The sequence below is a fragment of the Papilio machaon genome, chromosome 20, assembly GCF_912999745.1.
Source record: "Papilio machaon chromosome 20, ilPapMach1.1, whole genome shotgun sequence".
Classification (NCBI taxonomy): domain Eukaryota; kingdom Metazoa; phylum Arthropoda; class Insecta; order Lepidoptera; family Papilionidae; genus Papilio; species Papilio machaon.
Window position 1 is genome coordinate 3,681,020 of NC_060005.1, and position 24,756 is coordinate 3,705,775.

General features: G+C 34.6%; 1 protein-coding gene across 1 annotated transcript in view; it reads left to right on the top strand.

Annotated features, from left to right (window-relative positions):
* The window catches only part of LOC106716357, a 38,415-nt gene that overhangs the window by 7,058 nt on the left and 6,601 nt on the right, over nt 1-24,756 (top strand). The window contains exon 6 of the mRNA XM_045682998.1: nt 13,244-13,363. Coding sequence (XP_045538954.1) covers nt 13,244-13,363 — 120 coding nt within the window. The remainder of the gene's footprint in view (nt 1-13,243; nt 13,364-24,756) is intronic.

A 24,756-nucleotide genomic window follows, 5' to 3' on the forward strand; every position in this document is an offset into this window, starting at 1 on the left:
AGTCAATGTTAATTGAAGTCTTCGATGCGTGAATAGCTTTAGTTGTTTTGTTTGTGTTTGTTCTATTTAAGAAACAAAACATTCGCAGATTAACGAAACGAAGTGGAACATATTGTACCTTCTTTTTGTAGAACCCAATAATCGATCTCGATCCATTTTTGTTCATCTAATGCTGTTTTAATTCATGCTAACATCGCAATAGCAGTCAAAACATGACTTTTTCTTTGGACTCTATACTTTAGAGGTCAACCGACAATTTTTGTATTGCCTTCCTCAATAAAATGTTATATAAAATATTAATGTATCAAACGAATATAAATACATAAATCAGTATAGGTTAGTATCGTAAAATGCGAATAAAAATGCGCATTAAATCTCGCTAACATTTGACAGATAGCGACATGATCAACACGCCATATTGAAGATAACCAGGTGCGGAACAAAAATATCAGATACCCAGCTTATCTGTGCTCTGGTTAAACAAAATTGTACGTTTTATCGAAAATGAACTATGTAAACGGCTTAAATAAAATTTACGGCTGTTTTAAATTTATTTACATTCATTAATTCATCACCATCATCTATAGTTACTTTAGATTATTTACATATCCACACTAGTCTGAATTGTAGCAAATATATTTATGAAGAAAGATTAAATTTTTAATGTTACATATTTCGTTCGGTTCATAGGACAATTTTATTTGTATAATCTACAATAAAAAAAACATTACATAAATTCGCTTATCTTATGTTCAAATAACACAGAACAAGATCTTTTTGGAATAATATTGATTCAAGGCCATAGACGTATACATATTAATAAAATTGGAGTGTCGGTATGTAATATTGAAAATATATATATCGTACACAGCGATAACGTAACATTTACATTTTTGGTAACATTAGTGATAACGTAAATCCAATATTTTAAATTTTTGTCTGTCCGATTTTTTTTCTTATGCTGACGAAGTCAACAAGATTACTTATTCTTTCCGTGAATTTCCACTACTGAAGCACTTGTAAAAAAAATGTCATCAATCTTATTCTTTATAAAAAAAAACAGAGATAACATATAATTTGTATAGGTTTTCCGGCAGTGGAAACTCACGGACAACAATTACGAACACCGGATAAATATTTTTAACTTAGTAATTTACATCAAAGATGTGTCACGTGTACGAAAATTTCCCGGATCTTTGAGTATGGTGTTTGACGTTGGTATTTGTAGCGTGATTCCACGAAGTGTTTTGTTTACTGAAACAATGCAGATACGAAAAATTACCTAAATACAACTCTGGATATAGATATTACCGTTGCTTTTAAATGTTATACAAAGCTACCCTTGTTTGTCCTGCAGGTAACCCAGGTGATCCCGTAGGTTACATTTCATTAGTCGTATTGATTTTTCGACATGCGTTCAATTCCCTTCAACTTTTATGTAGACTGCATTTAAACCAACGAATAAAATTAAAAGTACAAATATATTTAAATCTGATTTAGGAAATATATTAACGGTAAAAAACGTTATGCTACATTAAAAAAATCAAATTTTGTTGTCGTCTCTATTAATGTGCCTATATATAGTTTTTTGTACATTAATTTCAACAATGTATATACAAATTTGTTTATGAATAATTATTAATATGTATAGTATAGTTGAGCCTTGTTAATATTATTTCCTCTTAATGAACAAATTACATATTAAGGTCATTTTACCGCGCTCGCGTTGCTTGGTTCAAGCGGCAGATCGTGGCGTGGTGAGATGAGGCGGCCAGCCAGTCTGTCATTCGCTTTGAGTTGACGCAGTTCAGAAACGGCTGTCGAAAGTCAAACAAGTGTTTTCGAACAGAATACATACCGATTACTAAACGTTAAAGAACTGTCATTAATCATAGTAAATATCTATTTGTTAGTGAAATTGAATTTTTTATAGTGTAAAAACTTTTATAAATCGAAATTTTAAAGTGATTAGTAGTTTTTTTCTCGTATTTATTAACGAACTTTGCAATAACTTTATCAGAAAGTATTAAGAGGTGCTAAATATTAAGTTGGTTGTCTTTTTAGTGCTAAAAAGTAAAGTGAAACTAAAATTTATAATGATTCAAAATGTTGTCAAGGGCGACAATGAACATTTAATATTAGAGTTACTTTCCTACATCGCTTAAAGTTATAGTGTTAAGTCTACTTGCGCGTGGCTATCGAGTCAATCAAAAGCGGGCATGACCTTCTAAATGAAGCAGTCATATTCAGGAGACATTATGCTATGTTTCGTAGAAGGTTTTGGTAATGCTATCGAACGAGGATATAATAAGAGTCGTGAACTGAGTGAAAGTGATCTTTCTGAAGCGAACATAGCTTTGAAATCTAAGAAGAATTCAAAGAGAGTGTCTATAAATTCAGGAACTAGTGCCGAAAGTCTAAGCGAAGAAGTGGAATTACGAAGGACAGGTGTCAAGTCATTGAGGTTATCATCTCGAGAACGATTAAAGACTGTTACCGAGTTAAAGAGAAGTTTCAGTGACCGATTTTCCATAATTAATGATGCGGGAAAGAAAAAAGCTCCTAAAGGCATATTGACCATAAAAAAGACTTGGTAAATATAATTATTTCTTTATTTACTAAAAAATAAATTAAGGATATTTCACAGGCAATTTATTGACTTTGTGGGTATCCTTAACAAACTTTCATCCACTATCGCCTCGGAGTTCAATTTTTATAATATTTGAATTTATATCAAATTTACCATAAGTTGTGTAAGTAATTTTTGTGTATTTTAAATACCATTGTATTTAATTATATATAATTTATTATATATAATACTTTTATAATTTTAAGGACATAGGTAATCTTCATCTTAATTACTTAAGAATTTCTTTAACTCAAATTTCAAAGTCCTACCCTAGAGAATCAAAAAACTTAAAATATATATAAAAATTACTTCTAATAAGACCATATTAATGGTAGACCCCCACCCACATAGATCTTGCCTATACCATCACCTGACTACACCCATGGATAATAGCTATTAAGATATATTCGGAACATCATATAATACACCACTCTTCGTAATCTGTCAAGTCATTTTGGCTACTGGAGATTTAATATGGAATGGAAATAAAGTCAAGATCATTCCCGTGAATTAAATTTTAGCATTATTAAATTCAAAAAATGAATAGCCGAAATAAATTTTGTAGCTACAAAATTAGTTATTAAAGTTTTTTCTGTATTAGATTACTGATAAAGTTAACTTTATAATGTTTCCTTTTTCATTGAAAGAGCAACTGATAATATTTATGAATCCTTTTTAATTATTCATTATTACTTTTTTATTGTTGAACCAAAATTTAATGTAATTTATAACAAATTATTCTTTATTTTTCCTTTATGTTTGTAAAATTTCATTGTCTCTGTACTACCACTTGAATAATAAAATTATAAACTGTTTGTTCAGATAAGATAAAGTTAAAATAGTGGCAGATTGGCAACCTTTGCCTAGATTATCTTTCTTTATGATGTTTTACTTACCATATGTGTACAATGTGTATTGTGTACAATGATAAACAGGTATATTACTTGAAAGATATGTTAAAGATGATTAATAAAGAGACAGATTTTTTTTATGAAATAAAATAATAAATGCTTCCATTGGGACACAACCCTAACTACAATTTGGGTTATACACTAGGGCCACATTACAAGGACTGCCAGTCTGCTTACGCCCGGCGGTATTTTTTTTTGTACTCATAGCAAGCCTAATATTAACAACAGAGAAAGAATGCATGCTTTGTTTTAGCATACTCATTCATATTGTCATTACTCTTTGTTATTTTTTATAAGTTTTCATTGATTTTTGTCTTAACTTCCATCTAAAATACATGATTACGTGATACTTTTCGTAAATCTGAAGAATTAACGACGATTCTTGCTATTAGGATAAATCTTACTAATATTGTAGATGCGAAAGTTTATTTTTCTTTTTTTCGTCAGTCTTCATTAGTCTTTTCGCAATGGATCTTAATGTAATTTGTTCACAGATGTAGAACATAATTTGGAAGTACACATAGGCTAGTTATGAAGTTTTTTTTAAAATTCCGCGCGGATGAAGTCGCGGTCGACATCTAGTTTAGTTTTTATAAATCTTGTTGATTATATTGTTTGGTTTTCAAGAAAACAAAATATATGTTGAAAACTATTTTTTTATGCTACATTATTGTGTGAGGATATATAAGGAAGGTATTAGATTAGATATCATATTGTATCGTTATTAGTCTATGGTGACATCATTGACAGCAGTTCATAATGGCCGGATGCCCGTATTAAGTCGTAGGTGGTCTTCTTTGCGGCGATATTGTTCCGCAATACACGTTTATCATTCTTAGATACATATTCTACAATGTATTTTGTACTTTATATGTTTCATAATAAAAAAAAAACATGTATAGTGGGAGAAAAAGTGTATATATTTTGAAATTATTCCCATTAGAGAGAGTTCATAGAATATATTTTAATCTAAATAAAAGATATATGAATGTATTATATTCCAAAGCTCTTTACGAATGAGAGGTAAAAAGTAAAACACAAAACAATTTAAGCAGTCCAAGCTTTTCAGTTCCTTGCAGTTAGCAAATGCGTTTTGTATAACGCGTACTTTGTGTTTGGTTATTTATAACTAAACTCATCGACAAGGCCATCACTCTTCTCTTTAACTCGAAAAATAACTTGCCGATTTTGAAATACTCCAAGATTAGCATCGTTTGTCAGAGTTGCGTGTACTCTTCGATCTGGTCAGTTAATACGTGCATTTGTTACTAGTAATGAATTTAAACTGGAGCGTAGGGATGTTGGCTGGTTGCCAAGTTTCGACGTTCTCACTGACGTATCTTAGATGTTTGCATCGTACACGCACTCCTCTATACATAGATAATTTTACTCTCACGCAGTTCAGTCATTGTAGATGAGCTCTACAATATTTTCCAACCAAAAGTTATTTATATGTTACTTTTTTATCTCAAGTTTTGTTTTTATTTCCACAGTGTTTTTATTCTGTCTAGGATAGTTATAACAATTGCCATTGGCTTTTATTATTGTTATTTTCTTAAATACATTATAATAATTGTAATAATGGCTTTGATCCAACTTGTCCAACAGTTCATCTGTTTGTTGCGAAAGTTCATTCGTAATCACGTGAAACGAATTTGGCATAGGAGCACCTATGCCAAATTCTTTCCGTAAAAATTAAAACCGACTAAAGACTAAAGCCGAGAAAAAAAAACGAGAAACTTGATCAATACTTTGAAAATATTTCTCACAACCTTTATAAAATAACTTCAAAAAGAAAGAAGTTCTCAATTCGTCTGTAGGTATATTTTTGTTTCGTAAATTGGTGACGTCATGGTTTTTTCGACATCTATTGAAATTCCTAATTGTATGCGGAGTCATGATCTAAGTTTTGTGTCGTTTGTATTAGCGACGAATTCAAATTGCTGATTTAAAATTTTAACTCGAGTGTGAGCAAAAATATATTTTATAATTCACGCGTACTTCATACTAGCCATTCCGGTTTTTTTGTCATTGTTTTCAATTTTAATGCGTTAAGTAATGTATTCATATGGCTTTTTAGATTGTTTTAGGTTTATTCTAAAACCTAAAAAGAAAGAAACTTCGTAAATCTGTTATCCAATTAGAAAAACGAGCTAGACATAATTTGTATCCTTGAAATAAGGCATTATCAATTTTGAAGTATCTAAGTTCATAATGTCGCGACATTTGTCCATGAGATTGGACATCTGTTGACGCACTAATGTCTCCCGGTTAATATTTTTTAGTATAGTATAAGTAATCTCATCTGTCTGACCGACTGTGTACTCTACCTCGGATGATTTTTGCTAGAATATTTGGCAAATACACATATTTTAAACTTCCTAATATTATAAATGTGGATGTTTAGATGGATGGATGGATGTTTGTTTGAAGGTATCTCCGAAACGGCTGAACAGATCTTGATGAAATTTGGCACAGATGTAGAACATAGTTTGGAAGAACATGTAGGAACTTATTAAGTTTTTTTAATTCCGCGCGGACAGAGACGCGGCAAAAGCACTACTGGTATTACTCGTATAAATAGAAATCGTTGATGATATTTTTTCATAAAACTACGCAACGAGCAACGGCTCCAACAACGTGACAATATAGCGCTAATTTATAAATACAATTTGCACTAACGTGAGATCTTCAAAATTAAATTTTATTTCAGGATGTTTCTTGTATAAAAGGCACCTCTTGATAAGTGGAAAATTAACATCTCTTAGATTTAAACCTGTAATCAGTTGTATTTTTATACTATTAGTCTTCTTACTAGAGGTGTAAATAGTTATACTAATATCACACCCTCAGCCATAAAAGTAGTAACAGACTGTACATTAAATAATAACTTTATTTCGTTATTAAATATTTCTGCATCTGATATAAAAGTACACAATACATGGAAAATATATCTTTATATGTATGTATTGTCACAGGATATAACAGATTTGTGGAAAAAATATGTAAATTGATGAAATCAGGTACGATTTCATTATTCTACCAAGACTGGGGTATTGGCGGTACTTCTTTGTAATACCTGTTAATAAAAAAACAAGTTTATTACCAAGAAAAATTATTAACAAGCACTAGTTAATGTAGGTGTAACACTAGGGTCGTAGATCTGATGCAGAGTAACTATTAAAAATTAAATAATTTTATGAAAACTTATGTATCTGAAATGTATTGTAGCTTACCTTACAAAACCACCTAAAGGTGAAAAAGCTTTGTCATGTAGTGGTACCAACACAGTAGACGATTGCACGTCGTTTGGTAGTTTGACGAAGTATTTCACGCTGCTTGGGATAAGGACACCTGGTACAGAAATAATTTTACAGTCAATATTACAGTCGAACCTCGATAAGCCAGAAACCTTTTTAAGCAATAGTCTTTGTCTGGGCCCAACGGACTGCCTCCATAAGCGAGAAACTCGGGTAAGAAAGAAAACTGTATAGGCGAGAAAGATATCTCTGTCCCTTGGACTTAGACTTTGTGATAATTACGGGTAGATTATCCAAGTTCGACTGCATATGACTAATCAGGGTAAATATACATTAAATTTTATTATATCAATAGATCCAGCTTCACTAACCGTTTGAGTCGTATCTGTATTTGCGTAGTAAGGAATGCATGTTTGGATTTTGCATACTAGATAGAACCACGATTGCACATGACTGAAAATTTAATTATTATTTTAATAAGACGATAGCATACAGCCGCGAATTCACATGCCTATAGCTGGCAGATTTGCTAGCAAACTACTTGAACGTGCCAGCTAGAGGCATGTGCCAATGCACAATTGCACAATTGCACAATTGCAATGATAACTGGAATGCCGGTACGGGCATGCAATTGTCCAGTTAGTATGTACGTCTTGGAAGTAACAAGCATGCAAATCTGTAATGTAATACATTGCACCAGTGACAGGCAAGTGCCAGTAACAGGCATGCCAGCTACTGCTCCATTTTACAAGCATGTGTATTCGCACAGGCTTGTTTTGGCAATTAAGGAAACTCGCATGAAAAACTTGAATTTTGATAAAAAAAAAACGTTGCTATGAGTTTTACCAATAAATTTAGAAAAAGTCACAAAAATCTGAATTTGTATCACTTTGCACTTAAAGCAGATAAGAGCTAATATATTTCTAAATCTAAAGGTACCTTTTTAGCGTTATCGTTGATTTTCTTGTTCATTCCGTAAGAGTTATCGACTTGTTCCTTATTTTTTATGGCATCCGGATTATTCTCAACATGAAGGCCATAAGATTTCTGTTCCAACATTGAATCGGTACCATCAAACATTTGATCATTTGTGTTATCCTTGGGCGCGACTCTCTGAAAAGTAATTTATTAAAAAATAAATACTAACGATTTTATTCAGAGATAAAATAATATTTTTAATAACCCAACTTCTTTTCATAGTAACCATATCTATTATAATAAAACTTTAGTCTTATATAATTGTCCATGAAAACAAAGTTCTATTTTTCATAAACGTGTAACATAAAACATTTCATACTCATCAAGAATCTATTGTTAAAGAAATTTATCAAAATCTCACGCTTTTCCTTATGCTCAACTTTCACAGTCATTATCAACGTAAGTAGCATTAAAACCGCCACAAATTCTATGATATTAAAATTATAAAAAGATATAAGGAGACAACTTATTAAATATTATCTTTTTCAAGTATATTTCAAAGTTATTCACGCTTAGTTGTTTAATAGAATCATTACTTTTGCCCGTCAGACTGACACGAATTTACCTCAAGCGCACGGTTCAGTTAATTAACAAGTTAATATAAGCAAGCTTATTTAATTTCTTGATAAACAAAATAAAATGCCAAGCATTCATGAACAAAAAAGACTGGTTAAATAATACATAATATACTTTATATTAAATTAAATAGATAAGAAATGGTTTTATATATTTAACTTTTGTGCACACTGACGGAATAAAAATTTTAAGCATCGAATAAGTTGGCAAAGGCCGAGTATGTAAGATATTATTAATAATCTGTACATAAACTTAATAATTGTAACCCAGAAGGCTAGGTAGAGTTCACGTAATTCCATTTAGCACGATCCTGATATACCATTCTCTGTTCTTCGACCATTCATGTACGAATTAACTAAACGTTGAATGTTACAGTTACTTTTCATATGTTTCTTCTATAATTATGTTAATTTTGCAGTATGTACGCTCATAGTTGTTAACAAACACCAATCACTCTTTCTTCTTTTATCCTAATATGAATACTAACAGCGCAAATTAACTGCGGCGATGAAAAAGTTAAAATTATTGCACAAATTATGATCCACATCGTGTTAAAAGGACGCGACTGTTGCAACTAAAAGTGAAACATACGTTTAAACGTTACAGGGTAAGGTACTCATATTAGTTTATTTTATAAACATTACTCCAGTTGCATTAAATGTTAGAGTTTTGCTTTCGCATTGAATGTTATGAAACACATCTACTCATATTATCCTAAGCAATTGCTATACCGAAATGGAGATACGAAATTATTATAGCTTAGTTATTAAATGGTATATCTTGAAATGTGTAGAACATAGGTTGAGTTGCTGATGATGTTTATGCATGATGTTCAAGTCAATCCTTTTCATGTCTTCTATCTTTGGTCGTCTCATTGTCTTTATATTTCTTTCGAGTACAAATTGATTTTCATTGATAGGCTTATTTTATCTATGCCACCATTGTTCAATTATGATGTTCTTTCATGGCGCGTACAAGAACGCAAGCATCTGTTTTGTTGTTTAAGTATATTGTGGGGTATCAATGAGTAAGGAATCGTTAGATTAATACTGAACCACCATCGTACACTTCACCATTTTACATCAGGAAGTTGGTTTAATGTGAATTACTTTGACTATGAGATTGCCTTTGATTATATACCGGAGTATCATAGTGGTGGACTGAGTAAGACTTAAAAGGTTTTTTTATTAACATTATATTTGTCTTTTAACAATATATATTTTAATTTAAAAATATGCGAAATTTGTCGCTCATATGACAATTTATTAAATTGCAAAAGGGTACACGTGACTTGAATGAAGATAAATAAATTTATAATTAGGCCGTCTAAATAATTGGCATTGAGACGTCATAGACAAGTAGTGTTCGCGCCCACGCTACGCCCACCGAATGTCGCGATCCATGCCACTCTACTCGAACCAGTGCTGACTGTCTGTTCACTCATGATGCAGTGCAGGAGGAACAGTACTGCTATTGTATTGTTGAGAGGGTGTGATTACACAAGAGCAGTTTTACTGTTTACTACTATGTCCTCGTATGAAAATAAAATTTTATAAAAAGTAAACCTTTATTGTTTTTGTCGTGATTCAATCTTAATTATAAGAAATGGACCAAATGTATCTAATGTGACTCATTTAAAGACAAGATTATTTATTTACACGTCAATTCCGATCAGTAGCGTACAATTAAAAATTCAATCTCAACTTGTTTTATAAATAATACTAGCTTTTACCCGCGACTCCGTCCGCGCGGAATAAAAAATAGAAAACGGAGTAAAAATTATCCTATGTCCTTTTCCTGGTTCTAAGCTACCTCCCCATCAATTTTCAGCTAAATCAGTTCGACCGATCTAGAGTTATACATAGTGTAACTAACACGACTTTCTTTTATATATATAAGATTAGTCGTTGGTTTCTGTATTTTTATTCAAAAGTCATCAATAATAAGAAAGGAATTAACTATTATTCTACAGTAGAGTGGTTCATGGAAATGTTATAATAATGAGAGACTTTTCCTCTTTCATTCATGAACATTTATCAAAAACGTCAATTGCTCTAAATTAGTATTAATTAATGCTCGCGTTCACTCGAGTATACCACAACCCAACTCTCAATGTAGACCCGCTGTGGAAAGCGTGGGTCTTGTGTGAAAATATCCTCCATCTGATCAGAAATATTAAATAATTATAGACCCTAATTTGATCTAAGTCTAAGTTCATCGGGCAAATTGTTGTTCTCACTTTCTTACTTACTCGTAGTATAGTTGATTCGCTAGTTATATTCTATTTATAATGTTAAATTGTTCTTGTTTATTCTTGGTGTATTTTTAGAAGTTCAATTTTAAATATTGTATGTCATTTTAAATATATATTGTTAGGACTGTTGAGGGTAGCCACACAAAAAAAAGTTTTATAAGGAAGTATGCGCTGCTGCTCGAGGCAGTCTCTTTCCATCCGTCATTGCGGAACGTCTGACATTTTTGTTTATTTACGTTCGGTTTGAGTTTATACTACAGCGAGGATTATTATGAAGTAGAGTTAAATTCATTATTTCGCTGTTAGTTTAATTCTTTTAAAATACTTTTGCATCAAATATCTTACATCAGAAGTGGGATAGGATCCGCGTGATTCTATCCACTTTGCTCACTCTGTGTTTGTGTTTGCATTTTAGTGAAAATAAATGCAAAGAGAAAAATATCAGATCGTTACCGTGATAATCGTTGTAGTCGCAGTAAGTTGAGTCGAAATCAAAGTCGTACCAGTGTTCGCGAAACATGGGTAGCGTGGACCAAGCCGTTTATTCTGCATGGGAATATGTGGGCAGTGAGGCTCACGCGCTGTCTGTGTATTTCACAGCAGACAGGATTGTGGACACGATCTATTCAATTTGTACTGCGGTAAGATCGAACCAATATTTTTATATTTCAAATTTTGATGCCAAATAAGACAACATCAGACTTTTTTATTAATGTAAAAATGTGTTCTTTACTAAAGACTGAAATTGAATACCTCGATCAGTTCATTAGTGAGGGTCAGGTAAGGCCGAGTCGTGATAAGATTAAAAGTCTTTGCTTGAGTCAGATGGATGTCATTATGTCGTAATAGTCATTGATGCCCTTTATGAGTTCAGTTTGCTTTGTCCATGTATTGTCGGGATGGTCTGCGTTGCGTAGCCTGCGGGATACCCAACTGCAGAAGTGAGATAGTGAACGAACTGTGAGACGTTTTGTAGCAGATGATGCTTCTAGGGTATTTTCAGGACTGACAAACTGCGGGTTGCCATTAATATCATGTAGAGGACGGACTGCGGGACGCTTGCCCTACATGGTGCCACGGTGAGGGGAGTGGACTCCCGAGACATGCTACGCTTTTTTTTTAACGGTGAGACATCTTATGTTCGTATGACACGCAAACGTCGTGCCTATGTTATACGAACGATTGTGTGATACTACTTGCGTATAATAAGCGAACGTCGTGCCTATGTTATACGAGTAGTTATGTATCTGACATGTGTGTAATAAGCGAACGTCGTGCCTATGTTATGCACATGTAGATGACACATGATATGCGAACGTCGTGCCTATGTCATGTGCTGAAGTCATTTGTGTAGATGAACTATGCAAACGTCGTGCCTATGGTTCACTATGTTGTTGTAAATGAACTATGCAAACGTCGTGCCTATGGTTCATTGTGTTGTTGTAAACGAACTATGCAAACGTCGTGCCTATGGTTCACTGTGTTGTTGTAAACGAACTATGCAAACGTCGTGCCTATGGTTCGCAAAGTTGCAAAGAAGCACAGGAGGACGAGGACGTCCTCCAGTCAGGAGAGGCCGTGTTAGGACTGTTGAGGGTAGCCACACAAAAAAAAGTTTTATAAGGAAGTATGCGCTGCTGCTCGAGGCAGTCTCTTTCCATCCGTCATTGCGGAACGTCTGACATTTTTGTTTATTTACGTTCGGTTTGAGTTTATACTACAGCGAGGATTATTATGAAGTAGAGTTAAATTCATTATTTCGCTGTTAGTTTAATTCTTTTAAAATACTTTTGCATCAAATATCTTACAATATATTATATACCTCCCAATTAGGATTGGTAACGGGCATGGGGCCGGCCGTAAAAAATAAGCCAAAATTTTAAGGTTTATAGAGCCTTGTGCCGCGAACCCATGAGAGTGATATAAGGGGGAGATGATAATGAGGATAGTTGACACGCTGTTTAACAATATAATTATTAAAAATCATAAAATTTATTAGAAAAACGTTAAATTTGAAACAGCCTTTTCATACCGATATTTTTTATGCATTAGTCAACATATTGAATTACCTCAAGTTTTAAAGTTACCTTTCAAAAACGACCATGACATAACTTATTAGTATTTTTGGCCGATGAAAACTGTTCGCCTTGGTTGTTAACTTTGAGAGATTATGAAGTGGCCAAGAGCCAAGTTTATTCAAGTTTACCTGTATACTTTGACCAACGGCTCCGCCAAATTATAATAAAGTGAAGAGGGTTAACCTTACTATATGGATTTAATTTTTCATGTTGTAGTGAAGTAGCTCGGATGCATTATTATCTTAATCTCGATAAGGTTAATTTTATTGCCAAGGTATCTTAGTAAATTTATGTACGGACGAACTCAATAATCGCTCAAATTATACTAAAACAAATCGGCCAATCGTCATCTCAACGATAAATCGGGGTTTTCGATTGCTATTGAGATGCTTAGATCAGTAAAATTTCAATCTAATGGAATATAAATGCTAGATATTAAAAAATTGTTCGAGATCGATTATTGGGTTCGGCCGTTATTTAAGCGGTTGTTATAGATCTAGCGGACATCCATTGCGGTGCAGATGTACGTTATTACTACAGTTGCGTGTTGCTTGCAGGTCAACCGGGAACTTCGCTGGTGGCGCGGCGGGCGGCGGGGGCGGTGCCCCTCGCTCCGCGCCCGCCACGCCGCTGCAACTGGAGCCCCACCCCAGACATTCCTCACACAAGCACGACAAGTGAGTAGCCTGCCATTCTTCTTTGTTACGTTAGTATACCACGTCTGATTTCTCCAATAAGCGGGAATAGTAAAATTTGATGATATTTGCACTTCAGTTGCACTAGGCACATATCTAGGGATTGCAATCCGGAAAATCGGATCCGGTAATCCGGCGGATCCGGCATCATTTAATGGTTACCGGATCCGGTACCAATATACCGGATCCGAAAACCGGATCCGGTGCTAGCAGTTTGTGGGAAAATAATATAGCTGTTGCATGAGTAGGTACTTATTTATCGTAAGTTGATTAAACTAAAGAGTTCTAAACTCATTATTGTGATAATTTTTGCCATTCATTCGTTCGACAGATTCATCAAATCATGATGGTATCTGTTATAATCATAAATACCTATAAGACTTGTTTGTTAGCATTCTCAAATACTTTAATAATGATTTTGATCTCATTTTAATTAATTACGTAAGGTTAATTGTTTCTATTAGATATTATAGTTACTTGATAATTAATATTGTTACTTATAAATTGATCTATCTGTGAAAGTGAAATCTAGAAAGACTAAGCTACTCGTTACGTCGTAAAATTATTACTAGTTACCTACACTACTAAATTTTAATTGTTTTCTTGTTGTCTATTTGTCTTAACATTGGTTAAGAAATAAAGTCGATTTTATATATTAGGTCCTTACATATGAAATTGGCGTTTTGTATGGGAGGAACAAAAAGTCGAATATTTTTTAATATAATATATTTAATTAATCAAAGTATGAACCATTATTTTCTATGCACTTTTGCCATCTCATAGGTAGTTCATTGATCCCTTTACTAAAAAAAACCAGTCGGACGGGAATCAATAAAATCTTTGAAGGCGATTTGGACTGCCCCATCGGGTTGAATTTTTTCCCTTGCAAGAAGTTATCCAAATTTCGAAAAAAATGGTAATCTGTTGGAGCAAGGTCCGGGGAGTACGGAGGATGTCTTAGACTTTCCAATTGAAGCTCTTCTAATTTAGTAGCCGTCTGTTGCGCAGTGTGTGGTCTAGCGTTGTCGTGAAGCAGCAGTGGCGTGGAGCGATTGACCAGCCTAGGTTGTTTAGCCGCTAGCTTTTCCATCATGGTTTGCAATTGCTGATAATAGACATCAGCCGTAATAGTCTGGCCAGATTTGAGAAAACTGTAATGAACAATACCGGCACTAGTCCACCAAACGATTACAAGTAACTTTTTGGGGTTAATTTTCGCTTGGGGCAGGATTTGGCTGGCTGGCCAGGATCCAACCATTGCGCTGAGCGCTTCCGATTATCGTAAAGAACCCATTTTTCATCACAGGTAATGATTCGGTTTAAAATACCTTCATTATTGTGCCGGTTTAGTAATGTAACGCAACAGTCGACGCGCGTTTGCCGGTTTGCTTCAGTCAATTCGTGAGGTACCCTACCTTTCAAGCTTTTTAATCTTCCCAATTTGCTTCAAGTGAATTAAAACAGTTTTATCACTAACATCGCAGCCTGCAGCTAACTCGGACGTGGTTTGCAATGGATCCGCTTCCACAATAGCCTTCAACTCTTCATTATCAACTTGAGTCTCAGGCCGTCCACGGGGCTTGTTCTGCAGATCGAAATTTCCAGAACGAAAACGTTGGAACCAAAAACGAACTGTGTTTTCTTTTGCAACACGACCGCCATACACATCATTCACCCTTCGAGTCGTTTCCGCAGCACTAGTGCCACGGCGGAACTCGTACTCGTAAATAATGCGATATTTTAAGTTTTCCATTTTGTAAAATGAGTGACGCAAACAGAAAAAAAACAGAAGAAAAAAAACAAATGAATGACGGTCATCGAACCACAAATACATGAGTCTATTGCTGTACAAATTTGAGTTTGGAATTCCTTACCAAAGAGGAGAAATTCGTGATTAAAGTGGCCAGTACGAAAAACGCCAATTTCATATGTAAGGACCTAATATTTGTGATTTATTTTTAATAAACTACCTACATATAAGTGCAGTGACACTTGATTAACTTACTTATTTTGTACTAAAAAGCGAAAATCATCTTGATTTAATCAATCCGGTCGGATCCGGTCGGATCCGGCCGGATTGATGGGAATCCGGTCGTATCCGGCCGGACTGAAAATGACGCCGGATTGCAATCCCTACACATATCCCCTCAAGTCCACAGAGGTGGGATTATAACTCCAAGTTCAGGACTGAGTTGAAGTGCTGCGGGATCGACAAGAGTGGAGGCTTATCGTTGAAGACCAAGGCCCACTTTAGGTCACTGAACCACTCTAGTTAGTTAGTGGACGTGCCGGAGATGGATTAATCTTCTATTTTCCGTTTTAATATTTCACTAGCTCTAGCAGTTATGTAGTGCATATTGTTAGTCGTTTGCTACAGAGTTGCTTTTGTTTTAAATTATGTGCACTGGCCTAGGGATTGCAATCCGGCGTCATTTTCAGTCCGGCCGGATACGACCGGATTCCCATCAATCCGGCCGGATCCGACCGGATCCGACCGGATTGATTAAATCAAGATGATTTTCGCTTTTTAGTACAAAATAAGTAAGTTAATCAAGTGTCACTGCACTTATATGTAGGTAGTTTATTAAAAATAAATCACAAATATTAGGTCCTTACATATGAAATTGGCGTTTTTCGTACTGGCCACTTTAATCACGAATTTCTCCTCTTTGGTAAGGAATTCCAAACTCAAATTTGTACAGCAATAGACTCATGTATTTGTGGTTCGATGACCGTCATTCATTTGTTTTTTTTCTTCTGTTTTTTTTCTGTTTGCGTCACTCATTTTACAAAATGGAAAACTTAAAATATCGCATTATTTACGAGTACGAGTTCCGCCGTGGCACTAGTGCTGCGGAAACGACTCGAAGGGTGAATGATGTGTATGGCGGTCGTGTTGCAAAAGAAAACACAGTTCGTTTTTGGTTCCAACGTTTTCGTTCTGGAAATTTCGATCTGCAGAACAAGCCCCGTGGACGGCCTGAGACTCAAGTTGATAATGAAGAGTTGAAGGCTATTGTGGAAGCGGATCCATTGCAAACCACGTCCGAGTTAGCTGCAGGCTGCGATGTTAGTGATAAAACTGTTTTAATTCACTTGAAGCAAATTGGGAAGATTAAAAAGCTTGAAAGGTGGGTACCTCACGAATTGACTGAAGCAAACCGGCAAACGCGCGTCGACTGTTGCGTTACATTACTAAACCGGCACAATAATGAAGGTATTTTAAACCGAATCATTACCTGTGATGAAAAATGGGTTCTTTACGATAATCGGAAGCGCTCAGCGCAATGGTTGGATCCTGGCCAGCCAGCCAAATCCTGCCCCAAGCGAAAATTAACCCCAAAAAGTTACTTGTAATCGTTTGGTGGACTAGTGCCGGTATTGTTCATTACAGTTTTCTCAAATCTGGCCAGACTATTACGGCTGATGTCTATTATCAGCAATTGCAAACCATGATGGAAAAGCTAGCGGCTAAACAACCTAGGCTGGTCAATCGCTCCACGCCACTGCTGCTTCACGACAACGCTAGACCACACACTGCGCAACAGACGGCTACTAAATTAGAAGAGCTTCAATTGGAAAGTCTAAGACATCCTCCGTACTCCCCGGACCTTGCTCCAACAGATTACCATTTTTTTCGAAATTTGGATAACTTCTTGCAAGGGAAAAAATTCAACCCGATGGGGCAGTCCAAATCGCCTTCAAAGATTTTATTGATTCCCGTCCGACTGGTTTTTTTTAGTAAAGGGATCAATGAACTACCTATGAGATGGCAAAAGTGCATAGAAAATAATGGTTCATACTTTGATTAATTAAATATATTATATTAAAAAATATTCGACTTTTTGTTCCTCCCATACAAAACGCCAATTTCATATGTAAGGACCTAATATATAAAATCGACTTTATTTCTTAACCAATGTTAAGACAAATAGACAACAAGAAAACAATTAAAATTTAGTAGTGTAGGTAACTAGTAATAATTTTACGACGTAACGAGTAGCTTAGTCTTTCTAGATTTCACTTTCACAGATAGATCAATTTATAAGTAACAATATTAATTATCAAGTAACTATAATATCTAATAGAAACAATTAACCTTACGTAATTAATTAAAATGAGATCAAAATCATTATTAAAGTATTTGAGAATGCTAACAAACAAGTCTTATAGGTATTTATGATTATAACAGATACCATCATGATTTGATGAATCTGTCGAACGAATGAATGGCAAAAATTATCACAATAATGAGTTTAGAACTCTTTAGTTTAATCAACTTACGATAAATAAGTACCTACTCATGCAACAGCTATATTATTTTCTCACAAACTGCTAGCACCGGATCCGGTTTTCGGATCCGGTATATTGGTACCGGATCCGGTAACCATTAAATGATGCCGGATCCGCCGGATTACCGGATCCGATTTTCCGGATTGCAATCCCTACCTGGCCGGAAAAATATAGAACTGGGTTAATATTACTCGTACACATTCCGTTGTAGATTTTCATATAAAAATCCAAACGTCCGAAGTTTTGATTATTACATCTTATATTGCTATAATAAATCTATGCAATAAACAACAAATTAGTGTTTATATATTTAATTTTATTAGTAGACTATGTACAGTTATAGTACTAATAGCTTAGGTACTTTGGCACAGGTTTTACCAATCATACTAATATTATAAATGCGAATGTTTATATGGATGGATGGATGTTTATTTGAAGGTATCTCCAGAATAGGTGAACGGATCTCGTTGAAATTTGGCATACATGTAGAGCATAGTCTGGAAAAACGAATCGGCTACTAATTACGTTTTTTTACCTGCGCGGATGGAGTCGCGGGCGACAGTTAGTTAAAAAATCCAGGACCACACAAAATACAGGCATCAAATGGAAGTCGCTTTGCCTGATGAGTGTGTGTGCCGACGGCCTGAATTTAGTCTTCTTTCCCCTACCACTTTTCTTTTAACGAAGGGATAGGAAGGGGAAATGGAATGGTTGGATTTAGAGAGGTTTAGATTAAAGGTGGGCAATACGATGTGTAAGGCAAATGCGGATGTCTGTGGGCAGCGGTCACTTCGCTATTACATCAGTTGATCGCTTACTCGTTTGTTACGTTAAAATAAAACATGTGGGCTTGCAATACAGTGATGAATCCCTTAAATATCACGGTGACTGTCAGTCTTTGCTGTTAACATTTCTAAAAGTCACCTTCATATGGAGTATGTATTGTAAAAACAAGTGAATTATTCAAATATTATAAATACTCCTTGAAAATGTAACCGCGACTTGATAAATAATTCAATAACAAAAGACCTTTTCTTATATAGTTGACAGTGTGTTTCCACTGGTGAAATATATACACTAAACATATATACTAAATTAGTTTAGTTTATTTACTATAGGGTAAAAGCCGGATAGTTGCCACACTTTTTAAAAATCTTCTTTAAAAAATTTGTACCAATACATTTTTTATTCAAAGTGTATTCTCCAACATAGTTCATTAATCTTCTAACATACCCTAACTATAAAAAAATTATAAATATTATAAATTTTAAGTAAATCCACTTTAATATGACCTCTAAAAAAGAGGATAGTTGCCAACTATAGCGGATACTAGCCTAACGTTAAAAATGGTTGGGGGGATACTTGCCCAATGTGAGGATAGATGCCCGTCTGTTTTTATTTTCAAATAAAAATGAACTTATGTTAATTTAAATAATCAGTTTTTATTATTAAATACAATTTTTTATAAAATATTATTTAAAGTTAAATTATAATTATAAAATTATAACAATAATTGACTCCAAAATAGTAAATAAGTGTCCAAAATAAAAATGTAATGTTATTATTTATTTCGGTTCGCAACAATGGTAATTGTTTCGCCTTTTTCACCGGAAGTAAGTGATTTCACTGTTCTAGTACCTTTCTTGGCCAATACCTTGCCTGGTTTATTGTTGAGTTGGACACCACTTTCATCCATATTGAAAATTCGCTCCGGCTTATCTAGCAAATCGTTATCAGTTAAGACGGTTATGAGCAGATCAAAAAATTTGGCTAATTCGGCTCTGCTTAGACCCTTCGCTCTTTGAATTGATAAGCCCTCAGCTTGCCTCACACCTATTTCGGCATTTTGCTGTTGACTATTTATTTTATTTTAGATAAACTATGGTAAAATCAAATAAAAAATCACCAAGAAAAAAACAGTAAAAGCAAATGAAAAAAATGAGTAAGAAAAAAATCTGTTTTTGCTTGTTAACAATGTATAGTTAGATAGTTGCCGCAGGGCAACAATCCGCCAGGCGGGGCCACGGAAGAAAGCTAAAGCGTTCCCGTGGCGCCCGCCATAATGCGTTAGAGGGCAGTCAGGTTTTAGTGGGTATTCCGGTCACCTTCTGTGGCCGGCGAGTCCCACACTCCCTACGCCATTGCACAGCCCGGCGTAGGCGTGCGTAAACGCATTTCCTGACTTTAAAAAAAAAAAAAAAAAAAAAAAAGGGCAACAATCCGCAAAAGACAGTAGGGCAACTATCCGATTTGATACGGATACTTGCCCTTTTTATTTACGAAATATACAAAACATATTTAACAATAAAACCTAATAAACAGTGCAATTTAAACTCTAATGAACTCAAAGAAATTTATTTTTGACTGAAATCGCAATCAGTTATAAAAATATTTAACAGAGATTACTTACCAATATAATTCTGGCGCTCGTCAATGTATCGCCGCGGAAGATGTTTTCTCACACAGACAAAACACATACGCCTATTTCAACGGCTTATGCGGCACTAAGGCCTGCGAGGGGGACGCTTTTAATTATGATCAAAAAGAAACACAGTCAATACGTCTAACATAGAGCATTTGAAACTGAGGCATGTATCCGTCCGAGGCAACTATCCGGCTTTTACCCTATAGAGACAGGTTCTTACATAAAACCCATAATGATTGGATAGGAGAATCTGACGGTGGAATTCTACTGCCTTGACACCTGTATTGAGACATATTGCTATCTTTTTCGTTCTCTTGTACAAAACAGAGACGACAATATATTAATACGATTATTGGAGCAGTAGAAACCCATTTAGAAACTACCTGAAAATCGTATCCAAGATAGCTTACTCGTTGTACTTATTCCACTGAACTTGATTACTAAATGTAATATAGATAATCTACGATAGTATGATTGGTTCAATGTTTGATGTAGGTAATCAGTCGCCATTATACCGTGATCTGTGTAAAACGTGTTTGTCGAATGTTACGCGGTGTTTTAGGTGTTTATTTTTGTGATGTGATAACATGGCACCCTCCTACCAAGACATGCAGCAACAAAATGCATGGGCTGTCATACGGGTGATTAACTCTGTGTACGACGGCCTAAGGTACAGTCGAGGACGTTTATTTCCTATCCATATGCAGTAATTAACTAAGGTTTGCTAAATTTGACGTGTACAAAACAGAGTTAAGTTTAAACAGAGTTGAGTTAAGTTTGGTCAATTTAATATACTTAATATAATCAAAGTGTATTTTCTATAAAATAATGAATAAAATGATTCATTCGCTAAAACTTTTATACATCTTATGAATATTAATGCCTTAATTTGTATAAATGTGTTGGAAAAATACGATTTTATTTTTATATATTGTTCTAGAAAATTCGATTGGACAAATTGTCTATTATAATAGTCGTACTATTTGGGATTCAAACCATGCCACTAGTATTCTATGAACGACAACATGTAGTATTAGTAACGTACGGTAATAATAAAGCCGTAACACACGTTCCTCAATCGATTTAAGAAGCGTAGAAGGCGTGCCAATCGACTTCCGCAATCTTCACATACCATTCATTTCTTACAAATTTTTGTACTGGTTATAATCGTGGTTGTTTGATATTAAATAAATTGTTAAACAAGTTGCTAGTGTCTGTCCAAGTATCTGGGAGTCGTTCAGAGTGTATAGGAATTTAGTAGCGCGCCATCTTTCGAACATATCACGTAATAGTAGGATCGTAGGTCAAGCACATACTAATGTAAAGAGAAAAGATTTGTTTGCATTGAATAAGCTCGGAAACTACTGAACCGATTACCGTACTGTGTTGGTTGACTATGGCTTAGTAACCCTAATATGATTCACACATGTGAGGTGACGACGTTATTTATCACTTAAACTAATTGTGATCAAACATAGATTTTAACTATCAATATGATTAAATACAGAATTCTGGTAATCAAAGATAGTAACTATTTATTTTGGATTACATTGCAATTATTATTTATCGCTATCACGATGGCGCAATATGTTCGTGCCTTTTTTGTCAAATTGAATGTATTTTATATAGTAATAAAAATTATGATTGGAGTAACGTTTGTTTGATGACGTCATCTCGTCCTTTCTCTTTCTTTCTCATACCAACTGTAGTAAATAATATCATGTTTTATTGACCCCTTTTAAGAGTTCCAATATCGTCAAAAGGTAATAAAGGAAAATTTTACGGAGTCGCGGGCGATAGCAAGTTATTTTACTTCTTACTAATATTATAAATGCGAATGTTAAGATGGATTGATGGATGGTTTGTTTGAAGGTATGTCCAGAACGGATCAACGGATCTCGATGAAATTTGGCATAGATTTAGATCATAGTCTGTAACAACACATAGGCTACTTATAATGTTTTTTTTTTTAATTCCGCGCGGACGGAGTCGCGACCGACAGCTAGTTGAATATAAATGTACATACTGCTATTAAATTTTGCTGTAATATTTTACATTGAATGATTTATTGTATATTTGCACAATTTTAACTCGCAATTTTTTGGTTGGTATACGACATTCAAGGTCAAATAATCGCAATTAACCATATGCTAACATTAGCCATGTGTTTTATGTCCTATCTAACGAGTGGACTCGTGGTTCGCAACAGATTGCCGCAAAACAACTAAAAAGCTTCGACACACTTATGTTTATTTTGATGAAATTATATTAAAAATGGCGCTTAATGAAAAATCATGTAATGTAATTAATAGTTTGTCTTGAGAAGTTACTGAATTATAATAATTTATGTATTTTAATAATTCATTTCCTTCAAATTTAAATAATCAAAGAATTGCAATTTAATATTCAAAATACCTGATCTATCGTTTAGATGCCGATCGACCCATTTTCATACTTTTTCACATACAAAGTAAAAAAATATAACCAGATCGATCCGAGCGGATTGAATATTGGTTTCGGTCATTAAAAAGCACGTCTTTATCCGTCTAATGGCATCTCACGTTTCCATTCAACTAGCGGTGGCTAGAGTCGACGCACGTCACAAACGTAAACGAGACGAGTTGTGCCCATTTGTTCAATCAACATAGATAATTTACTCGATCCCGAGTCGCTGTCGATTCATGCGAATTGCACGTGTACAGACGGCAAAATATAATAAACTAGCTTTTACCCGCGACTCCGTCCGCGCGGAATAAAAAAAATGCACACAAGATAAAAAAAGTTCCTATGTCCGTCTCCTGGTTCTAAGCTACCTGCCCACCAATTTTCAGTCAAATCGATTCAGCCGTTCTTGAGTTATAAATAGTGTAACTAACACGACTTTCTTTTATATATATAGATTTATTGAAAACAAAACAACTATAGTATCCCCTGGGCCACATTAGTGGCCATCAAAGTAGAGCCATTGATTTGTAGCGACAGGCCAAAAGTTTGTAACTTTTTATTGTTTAAAGAAAACAGACTAGTAAAGTAAAAACTGTAAGAATAGATAACAAATTATTACATATTTTGATTTTTAAATTAATGAGCAGTAAACTAAATATTAAACAGCTCACGCTATTATTCGGTGTCGGCACAGAATCGTTTCGAGCCTATCCGAAATTCTGCAGCATGAGTAGCCCTCTTATATTTATTTTATAATATTGCCTTACGAAAGTTTAAATAATTAAATCGGCGGTTTCCAAAGAAGTTATAATTTAATTAACCTCGGTTTATGAGTTCACTTCTAACATTGAAGTATTTTTTTTTCTTGTATTATTTATTGTAAGAAACGGCACGGGAAGTGTTTTGTTTTGTTTTATAAAGAAATCATAACAAATATAAAGGCAACTGTAACAAGTATCAGAATAAGATTAATATACACTTCGATTGCGGAAGTTTTGGGATATATACTTTCTTAATATAACTATCATTTTGTAATATAAAAAATTTAATGTTTTCTTCATATTTATTGCAAATTTATTTGATCATGTCTACTATCGACGGATAATTTTCAAGATGGATTGAAAAATAATCAGTTTAACTTCCAGGGCAATTGTTTTGTCTCACCGTACCTCGTGTTGATAAATGATCGTGGTTCACATCGCGTCGGGCGATCGCGGTTGCAGCGCTGCGCGTGCGCCACACTGGCAGTGCCTGCTCGCGCGCCGCCCGCGGAGGCTCGGATATTTCGCGAATTGGACGTTAGCGACGATGACCCGTCTCTTAACGGTCTCCTTTTCACCGCTCTACGAGGTCGATGAACCCTCCAATACAGATTCGAGATTGATCACATTTCGCGCTCCTAGAAATATCAAAAACGTGTAATCCGCCACGCTCGACTAGTGGACGTTTATCTTATCTTTGCCGATAAATTAATCCGTGTTCGATGTACAATCGATAAGTGTGCGCGCGTTAGTTTATCAACAGTTATTTTATGGATCGCGGCCCGGGTGCTTCTATCGTGTCCGTTGTCTATGTTTTTCCTAAGCTTACAATATTACAATCCAACGGACAACAGATTTAGTGAGCGTGTGTTTGTGATTTATCGTGAAATGTGCACGGAAGGTCGCCGTTGTTCTTGTGATACAATTTTTACCGGTTAGCGTTAGATTCCATATAAATTCCTGTGCTCTTGTTTTCCTACAAAGCAAAAGAACTGTGACATTAAAATACATAATCTGATTCATATTTTTTAGCAAATCACATTGAATTTCATTTATGTACTTGTTTGATCTTGTATTTTATAATTAAGGTGCAACAAGACATTGTTAGATAGGTCAGTGTTAAGTCTTAACTAATTAATTTTTACTCTACACTGCATATATTCATGCATAGCTTTCAATATTTAGCTGTTCGTAGTGAATCCATTTCATTTGATAAAACAGTGCATTTATTTGAACTTATTCCGATACTTCGGTTCTCACGGATCCTTCCGTATTATTAATATGTGACGTCGTTGTAAATTCGACAGCTGTGCATATATAATGTTGAACGTTAACAATTTGTTATGATTCATAAAAACAACGAGCGACTTAAATTGTAAATGTTGTGAATACATAAGTATGGTGGATAACGTTTCATTCGAATATTCCGACGAATCGAGCAACGAAGGATC